General features: G+C 48.8%; 1 protein-coding gene across 1 annotated transcript; it reads right to left on the bottom strand.

The window, feature by feature from the left end:
* Positions 1-654: 654 nt before the first annotated feature.
* On the bottom strand, positions 655-7,058 carry MKRN2OS (MKRN2 opposite strand). The gene is made up of 4 exons (XM_006078926.4): positions 6,681-7,058; positions 3,001-3,050; positions 2,081-2,243; positions 655-895 (listed from the first exon to the last, which is right to left on the bottom strand). Exons 1-4 carry the CDS (start codon positions 6,950-6,952, stop codon positions 655-657), a joined length of 726 nt encoding a protein of 241 aa, XP_006078988.2. The 5' UTR covers positions 6,953-7,058.
* Between the last annotated feature and the right edge of the window lie 6,702 nt (positions 7,059-13,760).

Raw genomic sequence — 13,760 nt, 5'->3', positions numbered from 1 at the left:
GTGTGTGTTAAGTCTCCTCAGTCACGTCCGACTCTGCAACCCTATGGGCTGTTCCATGTGCTGTTTCTATAAAAACAGCAAGGTGAAGGCACTCATTACTAAATAAAACTGTAAAGGTCTGAGGCACCATCCTATAAATCCCCACTTTCTGGATTCACATTGAAAGGTGACTTTGTTCAGCACCAGTTATTTTATAGGAAGAGTTTTCACCGCTCTGTGCATAAAAGATACATGCTGCCACTGCATGCTTTAACATGGACCCTGAACTACTAGGGAAGCATTTTGGTAGTAGTGCCTCAATTCAGTTCAGTCGCTCAGTCGTGTCCAACTCTCTGCGACCCCATGGACACAGCACGCCAGACCTCCCTGTCCATCACCAACTCCCGGAGTTTACCCAAACTCATGTCCATTAAGTCGGTGATGCCATCCAGCCATCTCATCCTCTGTCCTCCCCTTCTACAACTTTGAAAACCCAGGGCCGTTTTTATTCATTTCGTAAATTCTTTCACTGCAGGAGGCTGAAACAGGCAGAAAGGAAAGGTGTAACTTTTTTTTAATAACCACGGTTTAAGGCATGTAGAAACCGAGCGTCTGTTCCAGGCAGGAGCCCCCAGACGCCCCATCCTGTCCCGTCTGCTGTCAAGCGCCGCACGCTCAGCACGAGCCGCTTCCCGGGCCTGGGCCCGTCTGGGGCCTAGGGGGGTCCGTGACATAGAAGCCTCGCTCTTCTATCGCGCGGTAGAGCGTGATGTACTTGGAAGCCTTCCTCGTCCTCGGGACCACGAACTTCTCCGTGAACTGGTCTCGGTCCAGCTGCGCCTCGCCCTCTGTGGCCAGGACGCAGTTAACGAATGCGAGGGCATAGCTGTAGCAGTTGTGTCGGTCCTCTTCGTACCTTACAAGGGCGAGCGTGTCGAGAAGACGAGGGTTAGCCCTGAGCCGCCCGAAGCCTTCCGTCATCTTAATCCCTCTGCGAGCTGGGCCCCCACGTGAGCCGGCCCCCTTGATGGCAAATCATCCAGAAGTGCGGTTCTGAGGGACACTTGGCATCTGGGCCCATTTCTGCTTGCGGGGCAGAAAGGACTCACCGAAATGTCCAGTTACAACTAAGCACCGATTGGGGGAGCTTAATTTCCCTGAAGACCTATGTTCTAGAAGTGGACTTCCATGTCTTATGATATCCCACCGTGTTTAAGGGCTTCCCAGGTGGCTCAGTGGTAAAGAATTCGCCTGCCAATGCAGGAAACGCTGGTTCAATCCCTGGGTCATGAAGATCCCCTGGAGAAGGAAATGGCAAAATCCACTCCAGTATTCTTGCCTAGGAAATCCCATGGATATGGGGTTGCAGAGAGTTGACTTAGCAACTACACTTATTTCAAGGAAAGCGTCAGAACAATTTAAGTCTACAAGCATTACCGTATACCTCTTCTATAGTGACAAGGGGGCATGGAATCGAGAAGTTAATTTCAAAATAGCTGAAGCTTAAAATGCGGGGAGCTGTAGATAGGTTTATGTTTTGAACATCATTTAAATTTTTTTTAAGGGGACATAAGACTATGGGTTTTGCTGTGTGTATTGTTAAATGTCTTGTGTGTGTTCAGTTGCTCAATTGTGTCTGATTCTTTGCAACCCCTATGGATTGTAGCCCGCCAAGGTCCTCTGTTCATGGAATTTTCTGGGCAAGAATACTGGAATGGCTTGCCATTTCCTCCTCCAGGGGATCTTCCCGAACCAGGGATTGAACCCGCATCTCCTGCGTCTCCTGCATTGGCAGGCAGGTTCTTTACCACTGAGCCACTGGGGAAGCCTGTTAAACGTCAAGTATCTAAAAATACCTAATCAAATAAGTAAAATAACTTCAGTACTAAGTTCTGGTCCTTTTCAAAGCTCGTAGAGTGCTGTGGTTCTAATGTGTAAAGGCTTGCTGGCTCACCTCTGCAGAAACCCCAGTCATTCAGCCCCTGCTTCGTTCTGTTACAGATGCACCTGCCCGGTACAGGCTCAACATGAAAGCTGGGGCAGCTCAGCATCCTCAGGGAGCTGGGATCACACCTGGCGGTGAGTGAGGGCCCTGTCCTACCTGTGAGGCAGCCAGGCCGCCGTGGCGGAGAAGTCCTCCAGGTACTTGTCCCACTGGTCCAGCAGTCCGAACAGGCCCGGCCGCAGGAGTGGAACGCTCACACTCTGCTCCCAGCCCACCTCGTCTCTCTGGACACCGTGCACTGTGTAGTTATACACGACTCCTGCGGCCAAAACCACAGTCATGCAGAGGCATCAGGGGAAATGCCCCCCACCCCAGTACCATCAGGGGTGACTGCACCCAACAGAAACCAAGGTCGCTGGCACGCCCCTCCTCTGGGGACCATCTGCCTCCCCTGCTCTCAGCACCCTAGGTCGCCCCAGAGAAACGAGACAGTAAGATGGCCTGAGATTGTCATCTCCAAATATTCTTGTGGAAGCTCTATTTACAAAGGGGTCTGTCTGGTTTCCTTAAGTGAGCAGCAGACTTCTCTTAACAAAGACCCATGCACCTTGGCACGGTCACACCAGTCACTGCGTTCAAAACCCAGTCCTCACTGTCTGTTCACAGTGTCAGCGTTCTCTGATTTTTTTTTAAGCAGACCTTTGCGGGCCCCACTACGTGCTCAGCTGCTGTGCCCCCTCCCCACCAGTCTATCGCTGGGGTCCCTGCCTGGCCCCTGAAGTGGGAGCACCCAGTGGCAGTGGGCTGGGTACAGCTTTGAGAGCAGAGGGTCTGCTCCTAATGCAAGAGGAGGGCTTGGACAGCTCCATCTCCGGATGTGTTTCTTCTTGTCTTAAAACTCTAACAGAAACACTCACGGGTTGGTGGTGGTTTGAATGTTTGGAGACACTCCTTGGTGAGTGTTCAGATACTGAGGGTTGTTGGTGATATTGTTGCAATACTTTTTGTCTAGAGACACTGCTCTCTTCTAACCAGGTATCACGTGGGAACTTTTTGAGCTGTGAGAACGCACTTACCACCCGTGTTGGTTATTCCCACGTGAAGATCAGACCTTCCGTCGTACTCCCTGAAAGACACAAGTGCATTCCAGTCATCTTACATGCACACGTTTGGCAGCTGGAGTTGGTATTTAACGTGGGCGGAGAGCGATGGGCCTCCCCTCTTGGCTGGTACCGGAACTCAGCACCAGTGGCCAGCTGCGTGGAAACACCAGGAGAGCCACTGCCCCGTGCCCCCGCTGGATTTTCTTGGCCCCCAGTCCTGAAGGTGAGTGTGCTGGAAGGCCTGCCCTGCTGGAGCAAGGAGCTGCCTAATGCCCGGCTCCGCAGCAGAGGGGTCCACGTGGTGGGCAGCTGTTGAAGAGGCTCCCTGTTCCTTGTTCCTTCCTCCTCGTGTGTTGGGGGGAGCCAGTTCCTCACCACGTGGGTGAGAGGGTCATGAGTGCAGCTCAGTGGGCGTCTACCTCTGAAACGAACACCGCCCGTTCCGTGAAGCCTGTGGCCACACTCGCTTTTCCTGAAATGATTCTTCACCCCACCCTGACATTAGATGTACAACTCCAGGTGATTTAAGCTCCATATAGGATCCCAGATCATCACTCACTCACCTTGAGATTTTCCCACCTTTAATATGGAAATAGCATAAGCCTCTTAGCAAGCTGGTTGTTGGGGTAAAATGCCCACTGAGTGCCACCACGTGGAGCTGTCACATGAACCAGGTCACTTTTAAATGACAGCTCTTTCTTCAGACCACAGGTCTAGATGTCTGGTTCCTCATTAAAGCAAGAAGTCCTGGGCTTTAAAATGGCCCAAGGACACGGCGCCGGTGGTGGAGAACCCACCTGCCAACGCAGGTTACACGTAAGAGACACGGGTTCGATCCCTGGTGGGGAAGATCCCCTAGAGGAGGAAATGGTAACCCTCTCCAGTACTCTTGCCTGGGAAATCCTGTGAATGGGAGCCTGGTGGGCTACAGTCCGTGGGATTGCCCAGAGTCGGACACGACTGAAGCGACTTAGCATGCACGCAAGGACACAGATGACTGCTCCATCTTCTTCAGAGCAGCTCCCCCCGCCCACCCCAACACCCAGCGTTGCCCTGTCGCAGCCGCCGTGAGTTTTCTGCGATCCTGCGAGTTCAGAGGTTGAGAATGAAGCTGGAAAAGGCAGACAGTCTTGAGCGGCTGGTCACGGCGCTGGCCCTGGACACGCACTCCCCGTGTCTGCAGCCCCTCCATTTCCCCGCCTGAGTCCCAGGGGACCATCCCACTTCCGCCCTCCTCCCTTTTCTTCAGCCACTTCATTCACGTAACAGGTGTCAATTGCAGGCTGGTAGTTTGTAGCAAAGGGCCAGGGACACAGCGGGAAATAAGATGGGGTCCCTGCCTCACACTTGCTTCCAGAGAGGACATTTTTAGTTTAGCAAGTTTTTGATAGCCTGGAAAGTGTTAGAGAACCATGTGAGAGGGGCGGGGCCAGGCCACCCCTATGCCATATGACACTTTTGTACAAATTAAGAAAAGGTGACCCTTCTTGCAGATGCGGTTCTGCCCAGGGTGAGCGGGGCTCCGGCCGAGTTTCAGTGTACAAGTGGCCAGGTGCCTTTGTGCAGTCCACAACCTGCGCAACCGTATGTGGCCGCCCTGGGGGAGCCTCATCTGGTTAGACCAGAGCCTCGGCAATTCCTCGAGCCCCTGCTGGTTCTCTTTGCTGAAGTAGATGAAGTTGTCTCAAGGTGGGTTGTGGGAGCCGGTTCTGAGGGCTTAGAAATAGGATGAGAGGGAAGGAAATAATCTGGAACTTGGTATTCAAGGGTCTGGTGGGCAGGGGGCTACCGCTTGGGTTCTGCAGTTCCTGGCCTGAGCGCCTGAGCGGGTAGGAGGACGCCTCAGCAGACGGCCGGTGTCAGCGCCACCGCCTCCTCCCTGCCGCCGCCAAGGGAGGCCGGGCCTGTCACTGTCACGAGCGCATCAGAGACGAAATGAGTGCTTTCCAGGGGCCAGCCTGAAAGCCTGGCCCGGGCCGTGTCATTTCTGGAGAGCAGCGCTGCAGCTGTTCACTGTTTGAGCGTCATGGTTCTGGTTAAGGTGGAAAGGAAGGTTCTACCAGTCACCTTCCGAGCTGAGTATGAACGAATAGGATGGGAAGGAGCAGTTGGGTTCAACACCACGCCTGCCACACCTGGGCCAGCTTGATAGGCCTTATCGCTGACTCACACAACTCTGCAAGGTCGATGGGTCCTCATTTAACAGATGAGGGTCCCAGAGCTCTTCTGAAGCAGAGCAAAAACCGTCAAAGCCTGCACGCTCCCCTCTGCACCCCGTAGCCTCCCCGAGGAAGGGTCGGGGTGCAGTCTGTTTTGCCTCTAATGTTGACCCGTGCCTCCTAAACACGTCAGTTCATTTCATCCCCATAGGAACAGGAAGGGGGTTGATTAAGGGCGCTGGTGAGCAAAGAAGCACTCAAGTCCCATTTTCTAGTCCCAAACCAGCATGAGGGATTCGGGCGGGGGCGTGTTTCAGGAGGCAGGACCGTCCGGGCATTGGACGGCGATGGAGTGCAGGACACGCTTCTCAGAGCTCACTCAGCACCTGTGTCCTCTTGAGCCCTGGCTTGCAGCAGCGCCAGTTTCAGTTCCGTCAACTCAGGACTCGGAGAAGCCACCATCCTTTTTTCTGAAATGTTTCTGGAAGTCAGGTGGCATCTCCAGTTGAAGCAGACTGGCTTGTCTCAGTTTAATGCACCTCCCTGGAAAATGGTCTGTAAGTGGCCATTTTTCAGGCTCTGTGCTGAGTACCTGCTTGTCACAAATGTTACAGACTAACTCGAAGTAAAGGTATTGATTTGATGAGATTAGCTGCTGGGTCATTTTCCTAGTGAGTCTCTTGGTAAGAAATCTATGAGTTAAAAAAAAAAAAACAAACCTCCAGTCTATTGATTCCTCTCTCTTAAAATTGTATAAGCAGCTTTGACCGGAGAAGGCAATGGCATCCCACTCCAGTACTCTTACCTGGAGAATCCCATGGATGGAGGAGCCTGGTGGGCTGCAGTCCATGGGGTCACTGAGAGTCAGACACAACTGAGCGACTTCACTTTCACTTTTCACTTTCATGCATTGGAGAAGGAAATGGCAACCCACTCCAGTGTTCTTGCCTGGAGAATCCCAGGGACAGGGGAGCCTGTTGGGATGCCGTCTATGGGGTCGCACAGAGTTGGACACGACTGAAGCGACTTAGCAGCAGCAGCTTTGACCTCTGTATATTCTTGCACTTACCCCAGAAAAGTATGTGGTTGTTGTTGAGTCGCTCAGTCATGTCTGACTCTGCAACCCCATGGACTGTAGCCCGCCAGGCTCCTCTGTCCATGGGATTTCCCAGGCAAGAATACTGGAGCAGGTTGACATTTCCTCCTCCAGGGGATCTTCCCCACCCAGGGATCAAACCCATGTTTTGTTCGCCTCCTGCATCGACACGTGGATTCTTTACTACTGAGCCACCAGGGAAGCCCCCAGGAATGTATGCACCCTTCTACTCTTAGGAAACACAGAGGCCTACGTCTTAGCATTTAACTCCAAAGCACTGAATAGATGATCCACCGGATCTCACACTGTAGAGTGCATGTTAGAAAAAGAAAGTTGAAGTGCCCGAAACAGCGAAGGGAGACCTTGCAGAGTCCAGGGCAGCACGTTGAACAGCATACCTGAGAAACGTTCCTCGAGTCGGCCTGAGGAGGAAGGAGCACTTTTCTCGATGGCCGTTGGTAAACGGCTCAGAGATGCTGACGGGCGCTTCCTCCAGCCTCCTGGAGCCCACATCCTGCCCGCAGAGGGGGCAGCGCCTCGGCACCCCGAAGCTGTAGACGTACTTCTGACAGTGGTTGACCTTGACGATAGGCTTCCCGGCCTCTGGGCACTGCATGGCTTCCCTGTCCCGGGCAAGCGGGGCAAGCTCCCCGGACTTCCTTCTCCTCATTAACTCAGCCAGTCAATGTCTGCATCTGAGTAACCTGAGAGCTGTGATGTCATTCTACCGGGCGGCTTCAGGCCAAGCCAGCTAGAGTTAACCTGTAACCAGGCCTCCCCATTGTCTTAAAGAGCTAGTTTCATCTGTGCTCACAGCGTGTCTCTCTAGCCATGATACACTTTCCCCCAGTCGACATCCAGCCCCTCTTTATCCTCCAAAGCCCTACTCTTCTGTGAAAGCTTCCTCAGCCTCCCCCAGCGTCCCCTTGCATTGGCAGTGCTGTGTTTGTTTCTCAATGGACATGAGTTTGAGCAAACTACAGGAGGTAGTGAAGGACAGGGAAGCCTGGTGTGCTGAAGTTCGTGGGCTCCGCAAAGAGTCGGAGACGAATGAGCGACTGAACAATATTTGTTTCTACTAGACCTGTCAATGTCTGTGAGCTTCTTGGAGTTAGAGACCCACTTTTACTTTTGGTTTGCTAGAATAGGTTGTTATCTCATTTGGGTCTTGAATAGATACATGGGATCCTTACTTTCAAGGATTCCCCAGTGGCTCAGCGGTAAAGAATCCGCCTGCAATGCAGGAGATGAGGGCTCAGTCCCTGGGTCGGGAAGATCCCTTGGAGAAAGAAATGGCAACCCACTTCAGTATTTTTGCCTGGGAAATCCCATGGACAGAGGAGCCTGGTGGGCTACAGTCTAAGGGATCACAAAAGAATCTGACATGACTTAGCAACTAAATAAGTCTCTTAACTATTAGGGCTTCCCTGGTAGTTCAGCTGGTAAAGAATCCACCTGCAATGCAAGAGACCCTGGTTCGATTCCTGGGTTGGGAAGATCCCCTGGAGAAGAGATAGGCTACCCACTCCAGTATTCTTGGGCTTCCCTGGTGGCTCAGCTGGTGAAGAATCCACCTGCAATTCAGGAGACCCCAGTTCAATTCCTGGGTTGGAAAGATCCCTGGAAAAGGGAACAGCTACCCACTCTAGTACTGTGGCCTGGAGAATTTCATGGACTGTATAGTCCGTGGGGTTGCAATGAGCTGGACACAACTGCGTGACTTTCACTTTGAGGTTATTTTTCTTGTGATATTTTATATTGTAGAAGGAATCTTGCTCATTAAAAAACAGACAGCACAGGAGTAGGGGTAGTGGTTACCCGAGGCGGTGAATACTGCCCGGGAGAGGGCATGAAGGCGGGTCTGGGGTCTGGGGTTGGGCTGATTTGCTGTCTAGGCGTCGACTGTGTGTTAGTCACGCAGTCGTCTCCGACTCTTTGCGACCCCCCATGGACTGTAGCCCAGCAGTTTCCTCTGTCCACAGGTTTGTCCAGGCAAGAATACTAGAGGGGGTTGCCATGCCATCCTGCAGGGGATCGTCCCGACTCACGGATCAAGCCCAGTTCTCCCCCATTGCAGGCGGGTTCTTTACTGTATGAGCCACCAGGGAAGGTGTTGATTACCCGATGGTATTCAGTTTGTAAAATTTCATCAGACTATACATTTAACTCTCTGCAGTTTGTTACTCTGCAGTTTTAAAAGCTTTAAGCAACTGCACAAAAAGATGGAAAGCAAGGCAATGTCCAGTGTCTCTCAGAACATTTTTGCACCCACCATGTTCTATTCCCAGGAGAAAACTAAACGGTAAAACTAGTGACTATTTCCATGTGCTTTTTTTCAAACCCCAATGTTGTTATAATTGTATACTGTTTTTTTTTATTTTTATTATAGTTGATTTATAATACTGCCTTAGTTTCAAGTATACGGCAAAATGAGTCAGTTATACATACACTGATACATATGTCCACTCTTTTTCTTTTTTTAGATTCTTTCCCCATATAGGCCATTACAGAGTGTTGAGTAGAATTCCCTGCCTATACAGCAGGTTCTTGTTAATTATCTGTTCACTGTATACTGTTTTGAAATTCATGTTTTTCTCTCATCCTGGAAACTTCTTTACAGTATCAGTTGTATAAGTCCAGCCCAGCATATCAGATGCCTGCAGAGGACCCCAAAGTTGGATTGTGACACACCTCACTTAGACAGCCCCCTGCTGATGACTGTGGTTTCAGAGAAGAGGGGAGACCCCCAGAGAAGGTATCGTGGGTGGTAAAAGTGCTTCAGAAAAGCGCTTCCTATTGCATTCAGATAAATTACAGCATGCTGAAATGCAGGAAAGCACACATCCAGTGTAATAATACGGAGTGATCATCAGACTCTCAGAAATAAAAAAGGCCTTAGAAATCATTCCAACCAACCCTCTCCTGTTACAGGAAGGCAGACAGGTTATAGCTAGACACCTAGCTCAGGTGACAAGGATCTGAGATTGTTCATTATTAATAGAAACCACCGCTGTTGTTCACTGAGAATATTCTCATCTTCATGACATCAATGCCAAGAGGTATTTTTAGCCCCGTGAAAAGAAACGGGGGACCTATGCCTTAATAAACATTTTTTAATACACTCGCATTCTTTTTTTTTCCCCTTAATCATTTCTTGATCTTTTCAGTAAACAGAGCAGGGTAAAACACCACAGGGTAAGAAACTCACATGCAAAACAAAGACTAAATGCTATTTCCAGTCCAAGCTCAGGACTGGTGTTTTCACTCAACCTCTCTGTATTGCGTGTGGATCTCTTCTCCTCCACACTGAGAATCCCACTTGATGCGATCTCAAGAGTAACACTAGTAAATACTACCACCTCTCTTCACGACGAGGCTTTATTTTTATTTTTGCAATGGGCTCCCCATCTTTCTCTCATGTCCTCACATGGTCAGTCCTATATCGTCACTGTCAAAGCATCTGCCGTTGTAAACAATCGTGTCTCCCTTCTGACCCTCGCTGAGGCTTAGTCTTATGCACAAACTTCTCTTCGTGAGCACTGTTCCTCTGTCCGTCACTCTCTAGTAATTATAAGGTTGTCTGAAGTTCATTCTAGAAAAGATTCCATAGGAAGAGCTCATAGGAAGAATATTGTGAGTTCTTGGATAATTCATCCCTGTTCTTCATACTTCAAGGTCGATTTTGCTGGGTATAAAATCCTTGGCTACATTTTCTTTAATATCTTATTCCACTTTCTCCTGGTATAAGGCACTGCTGTCAAAAGTCTGATGACAAAGTCACTTATTTTCTTTCTCATATAAGTCCTGTGCTTTTCTGCCAGTATACCCAAAGGATATTGTTTTCTTTTAAAGATAAATAGATTTACTATAATATCTCATGATGTTATCTTTTTGGATTGACTTATTCAGGCTTATCTTGGAGGAGGAAATGGCGACCTACTCCAGTATCCTTGCCTGGAGAATCCCATAGACAGAGGAGCCTGGCAGGCTACAGTCCACGGGGTTGCAAAGAGTTGGATGTGACTGAGCACAGTTCAGGCTTGTGGTATGTTCTTTGTATTTTTTTTTAACTTACAAAACTACTTTTTAAAAGCTATAATCCACTTAAATTATTATAAAATATTGGCTATATTCCCATATTGTACAGTATATTCTTGTAGCTTTTTTATTTAAAAAAATATTTTATTTTTGGCTGTGCTGGGTCTTCATTGCTTTGCAAAGGCTTTCTCTAGTTGCAGCGAGCAGGGCCTACTCTGGCGCACAGGCTTCTGAATGTGGTGGCTTCTCTTATTGCAGAGCATAAGCTGCCGGGGTCCAGCCCCGGCTGATCCAGGGTATTCGAAGGAGAGACGGCTAGGCGAGGGTCAGGGAATAACTGCTTAATTACACTTTAATTAAGGATACAAAGAGTAATAGAATAAGGATAGCTCAGTGAGGAAATTCAGTGGAGAAAAGCGGCTGAAATAAGGATAGCTCAGTGAGGAAATTCAGTGGAGAAAAGCAGCTGAAATAAGGATAGCTCAGTAGGAAAATTCAGTGGAGAAAAGAAGCTGAGTGGCTTGGTTTACGCGGAAAATCAATATAACCCGTGACACCAGGTTAGCTCTGACCACGGAGGCCGCAGGCGCCCTCTCGAATAGCGGAAGGTGCCCCACCTTAGACACCTTCTCGAGTGGGTCTTAGAAGCCCAGGCAAATAAATGGTCGCAGAGGACATCCACGCTCCAGATGGACACTCAGCTAGAAGTTAAAGGGAAGAATGACATGGGGAGACCAAGCGTTGGTGAGCAAGGCCCATAGCTTTATTTTCAACAGGGGCTTTTATACCCTAAGTTACACATAGAGGACAATAGGGGATGCAAAATCAGCAGTCTTTGATGCTTATCAAAAACCAGGGTTTCTTTCCTGCAGATTTATCGTATACAAATGGTTTAGGTGATTTACATCATCTTCTGGCCAGAGGCCTATTAACATTTTATGACTCTTGACAAGCACTTATCAACAAAGACTTATTTTCTCTAAGAGTAATTATTTTAAGGTTTGGCGCCATCTTCCGAAGATAAGATTACGTTCCTATAGGGTGGATGTGTAATGGGTTTACAAAGGAAAGAATTTACTACCTTAAGGGTCTAAAGTTACTAACACCAGGCCACTACTTATTTTTTCTACATACCAACTATATTAATTAATGCACATTCAAGGATACAATTCAGGGGATGTGAAAACTTGGCAACAAACATTGGCTCATCAATGAAATCTTTTACTAGCTTTATTCTGACAGTTTCTAATTCTCTGAGAGGCTCTAAGCTATTTGAATATCTTAAGCTTCCCGTGCCTCTGGAGGCTGGGAGACTGTAAACAATCGTATGCATAGCTGTAGGTGTCCGGGTAAACTTGTCAGGCGAGTTAGAGAGCCATCTGAGGGGTTTGGATTTAAACACTCCTAATTGCCCAGGAACTTTATTAATTGAAGCTGTAAGTTAACTCTTTGACAGAGAGAGAGAGATGGTGGTGGGGGACAGCCCCCAGTAAAGTCAGAGGTGAGAGCACAAAGCAATAAAGTAGGCAGACTCTGGTTTTTTGGGGGGTAGATGCTCGAGAATATCCGGGGGGCACTCCCGAGGCTCGATCCCGCCTTTGCGTATGCCGAGCCCCCTTCCTCATGACCTTTGTCACGAGTGGAATGTCTCTCGCCGGCTCCCGGCAATAAGCTCTAGGCATGTGGGCTTCAGTTAGTTGCAACCTGCAGGCTCTAAAGCATGGACTCAGTAGTTGAGGCATGCAGGCTTAGTTGCTCTGCAGCTGGTGCAGTCTTCTTGGACCAGGGATCAAACCCATGTCCCCTGCCTTGGCAGGTGGAATCTTACCCACCATGCCACAGGGAAGTCCTTTGTAAAGCTTATTTTATAGCTAATGGTTTGTTGCTCTTAATCCCCTGCCCTTGTATTGCGCCCCTCCACTTCCCTCTCCCCGCTGGCTTGTTCTCTGTATCTGTCTGTGAGTCTGCTGCTTTTCCGTTACATTTTGTGCTGCATCCGTTGACTATGTAGTTTTGTATCTTATTTCAGGAAAGGTTTCATAAGTTATAATTGGAGGATTTGTTCTGTCTCCTTTGTTTTGGTTTTCTTCTTTATGAAGTTCTCTTCTCTGTATTTTGGATCCCTTTGTCTTCAGTACCCCTTTCTTTTAAGCAATTCAGAAAAAATTTTACATGTAAAATGCACCCATTTCAAGTGTACAGTTCCATGGCTTGTGCCTGATCTAAGTTTAGAGCGTTTTTTACCACCTCCCTCAAAGCTGCACCTGTTGGCAGTGACTCCCCATTCTCTGTCCCCCCCAGCCCCTGGTGACCACTGTCTTTCTTCTCTAGGCATTTGTCTATTCTGGACATTGCATATAAATGGCATCATTTGATACGTGGTCTTCGGTATCTAGTTTCTTAGCATAATGTTTTCAAAGTTCATCCATGTTGTAGCATGCATTGGTTGTTCATCCCTTTTAATGGCTGAATAATATTCCATGGGACAGCTGTACCACATTTTACATTTCCTTTCATCAGCTGATGGACGTTTTGGTTGTTTGTTTCCACCTCGGGGTTACATGAATAATGCTGCTATAAACAAGTTTCATATTACTGTACAAGTTTTTGTGTGAGCATATGTCATCAGTTCCCTTGATCCCGTACCCAAGAGTGGAATCTCTGGGTCACATACTGACTATATTTAACATTTTGAGGAGCTGCCGAACTTGTTTTCAAAGTGGCTGTGTCACTTTCTATTCCCACTAGCAATTTTAGGGGGTTCCAGTGTCTCCACAGGACTTCCCTGGTGGCTCAGATGGTAAAGCGTTTGTCTACAATGTGGGAGACTCGGGTTCGATCTCTGGGTTGGGAAGATCCCATGGAGCAGGAAATGGCAATCCACTCCAGTACTATTGCCTGGAAAATCCCATGGTCAGAGGCTTTGGCATAGTCAATAAAGCAGAAATAGATGTTTTTCTGGAACTCTCTTGCTTTTTCAATGATCCAGCGGATGTTGGCAATTTGATCTCTGGTTCCTCTGCCTTTTCTAAAACTAGCTTGAACATCTGGAAGTTCATGGTTCAAGTATTGCTGAAGCAGTGACTGCGTAGCACAGGAGCGGCAGCTCAGATGAGATACCCCATGTCCAAGGTCAGGAGCAGCGGCCGAGAAGAGATACCCCATGTCCAAGGTAAGAGAAACCCAAGTAAGAGAGTAGGCGCTGAGAGAGGCCATCAGTGGGAAGACAGACTGAAACCATAATCACAGGAGACTAGCCAATCTGATTACATGGACCACAGCCTTGTCCAACTCAATGAAACTGAGCCATGCCATGTGGGGCCACCCAAGATGGAAGGGTCATGGTGGAGAAGTCTGACAGAATGTGGTCCACTGGAGAAGGGAATGTCAAACCACTTCAGTATTCTTGCCTTGAGAACCCCATGAAGAGTATGAAAAGG

The sequence above is a fragment of the Bubalus bubalis genome, chromosome 21 (genome assembly GCF_019923935.1).
Source record: "Bubalus bubalis isolate 160015118507 breed Murrah chromosome 21, NDDB_SH_1, whole genome shotgun sequence".
Classification (NCBI taxonomy): domain Eukaryota; kingdom Metazoa; phylum Chordata; class Mammalia; order Artiodactyla; family Bovidae; genus Bubalus; species Bubalus bubalis.
This window is presented reverse-complemented; position numbering and strand designations above follow the sequence as displayed.

Bases quoted from the DNA above. Each gene is read 5' to 3' on its own strand.
- MKRN2OS (XM_006078926.4), bottom strand. From the start codon at position 6,952: ATGAGGAGAAGGAAGTCCGGGGAGCTTGCCCCGCTTGCCCGGGACAGG. The intron at 2,244-3,000 runs GTAAGTGCGTTC...TTTTGGCCGCAG, and splicing joins GGGAATAACCAACACGGGTG to GAGTCGTGTATAACTACACA. The intron at 896-2,080 runs GTAGGACAGGGC...CGCCCTTGTAAG, and splicing joins GCGGCCTGGCTGCCTCACAG to GTACGAAGAGGACCGACACA.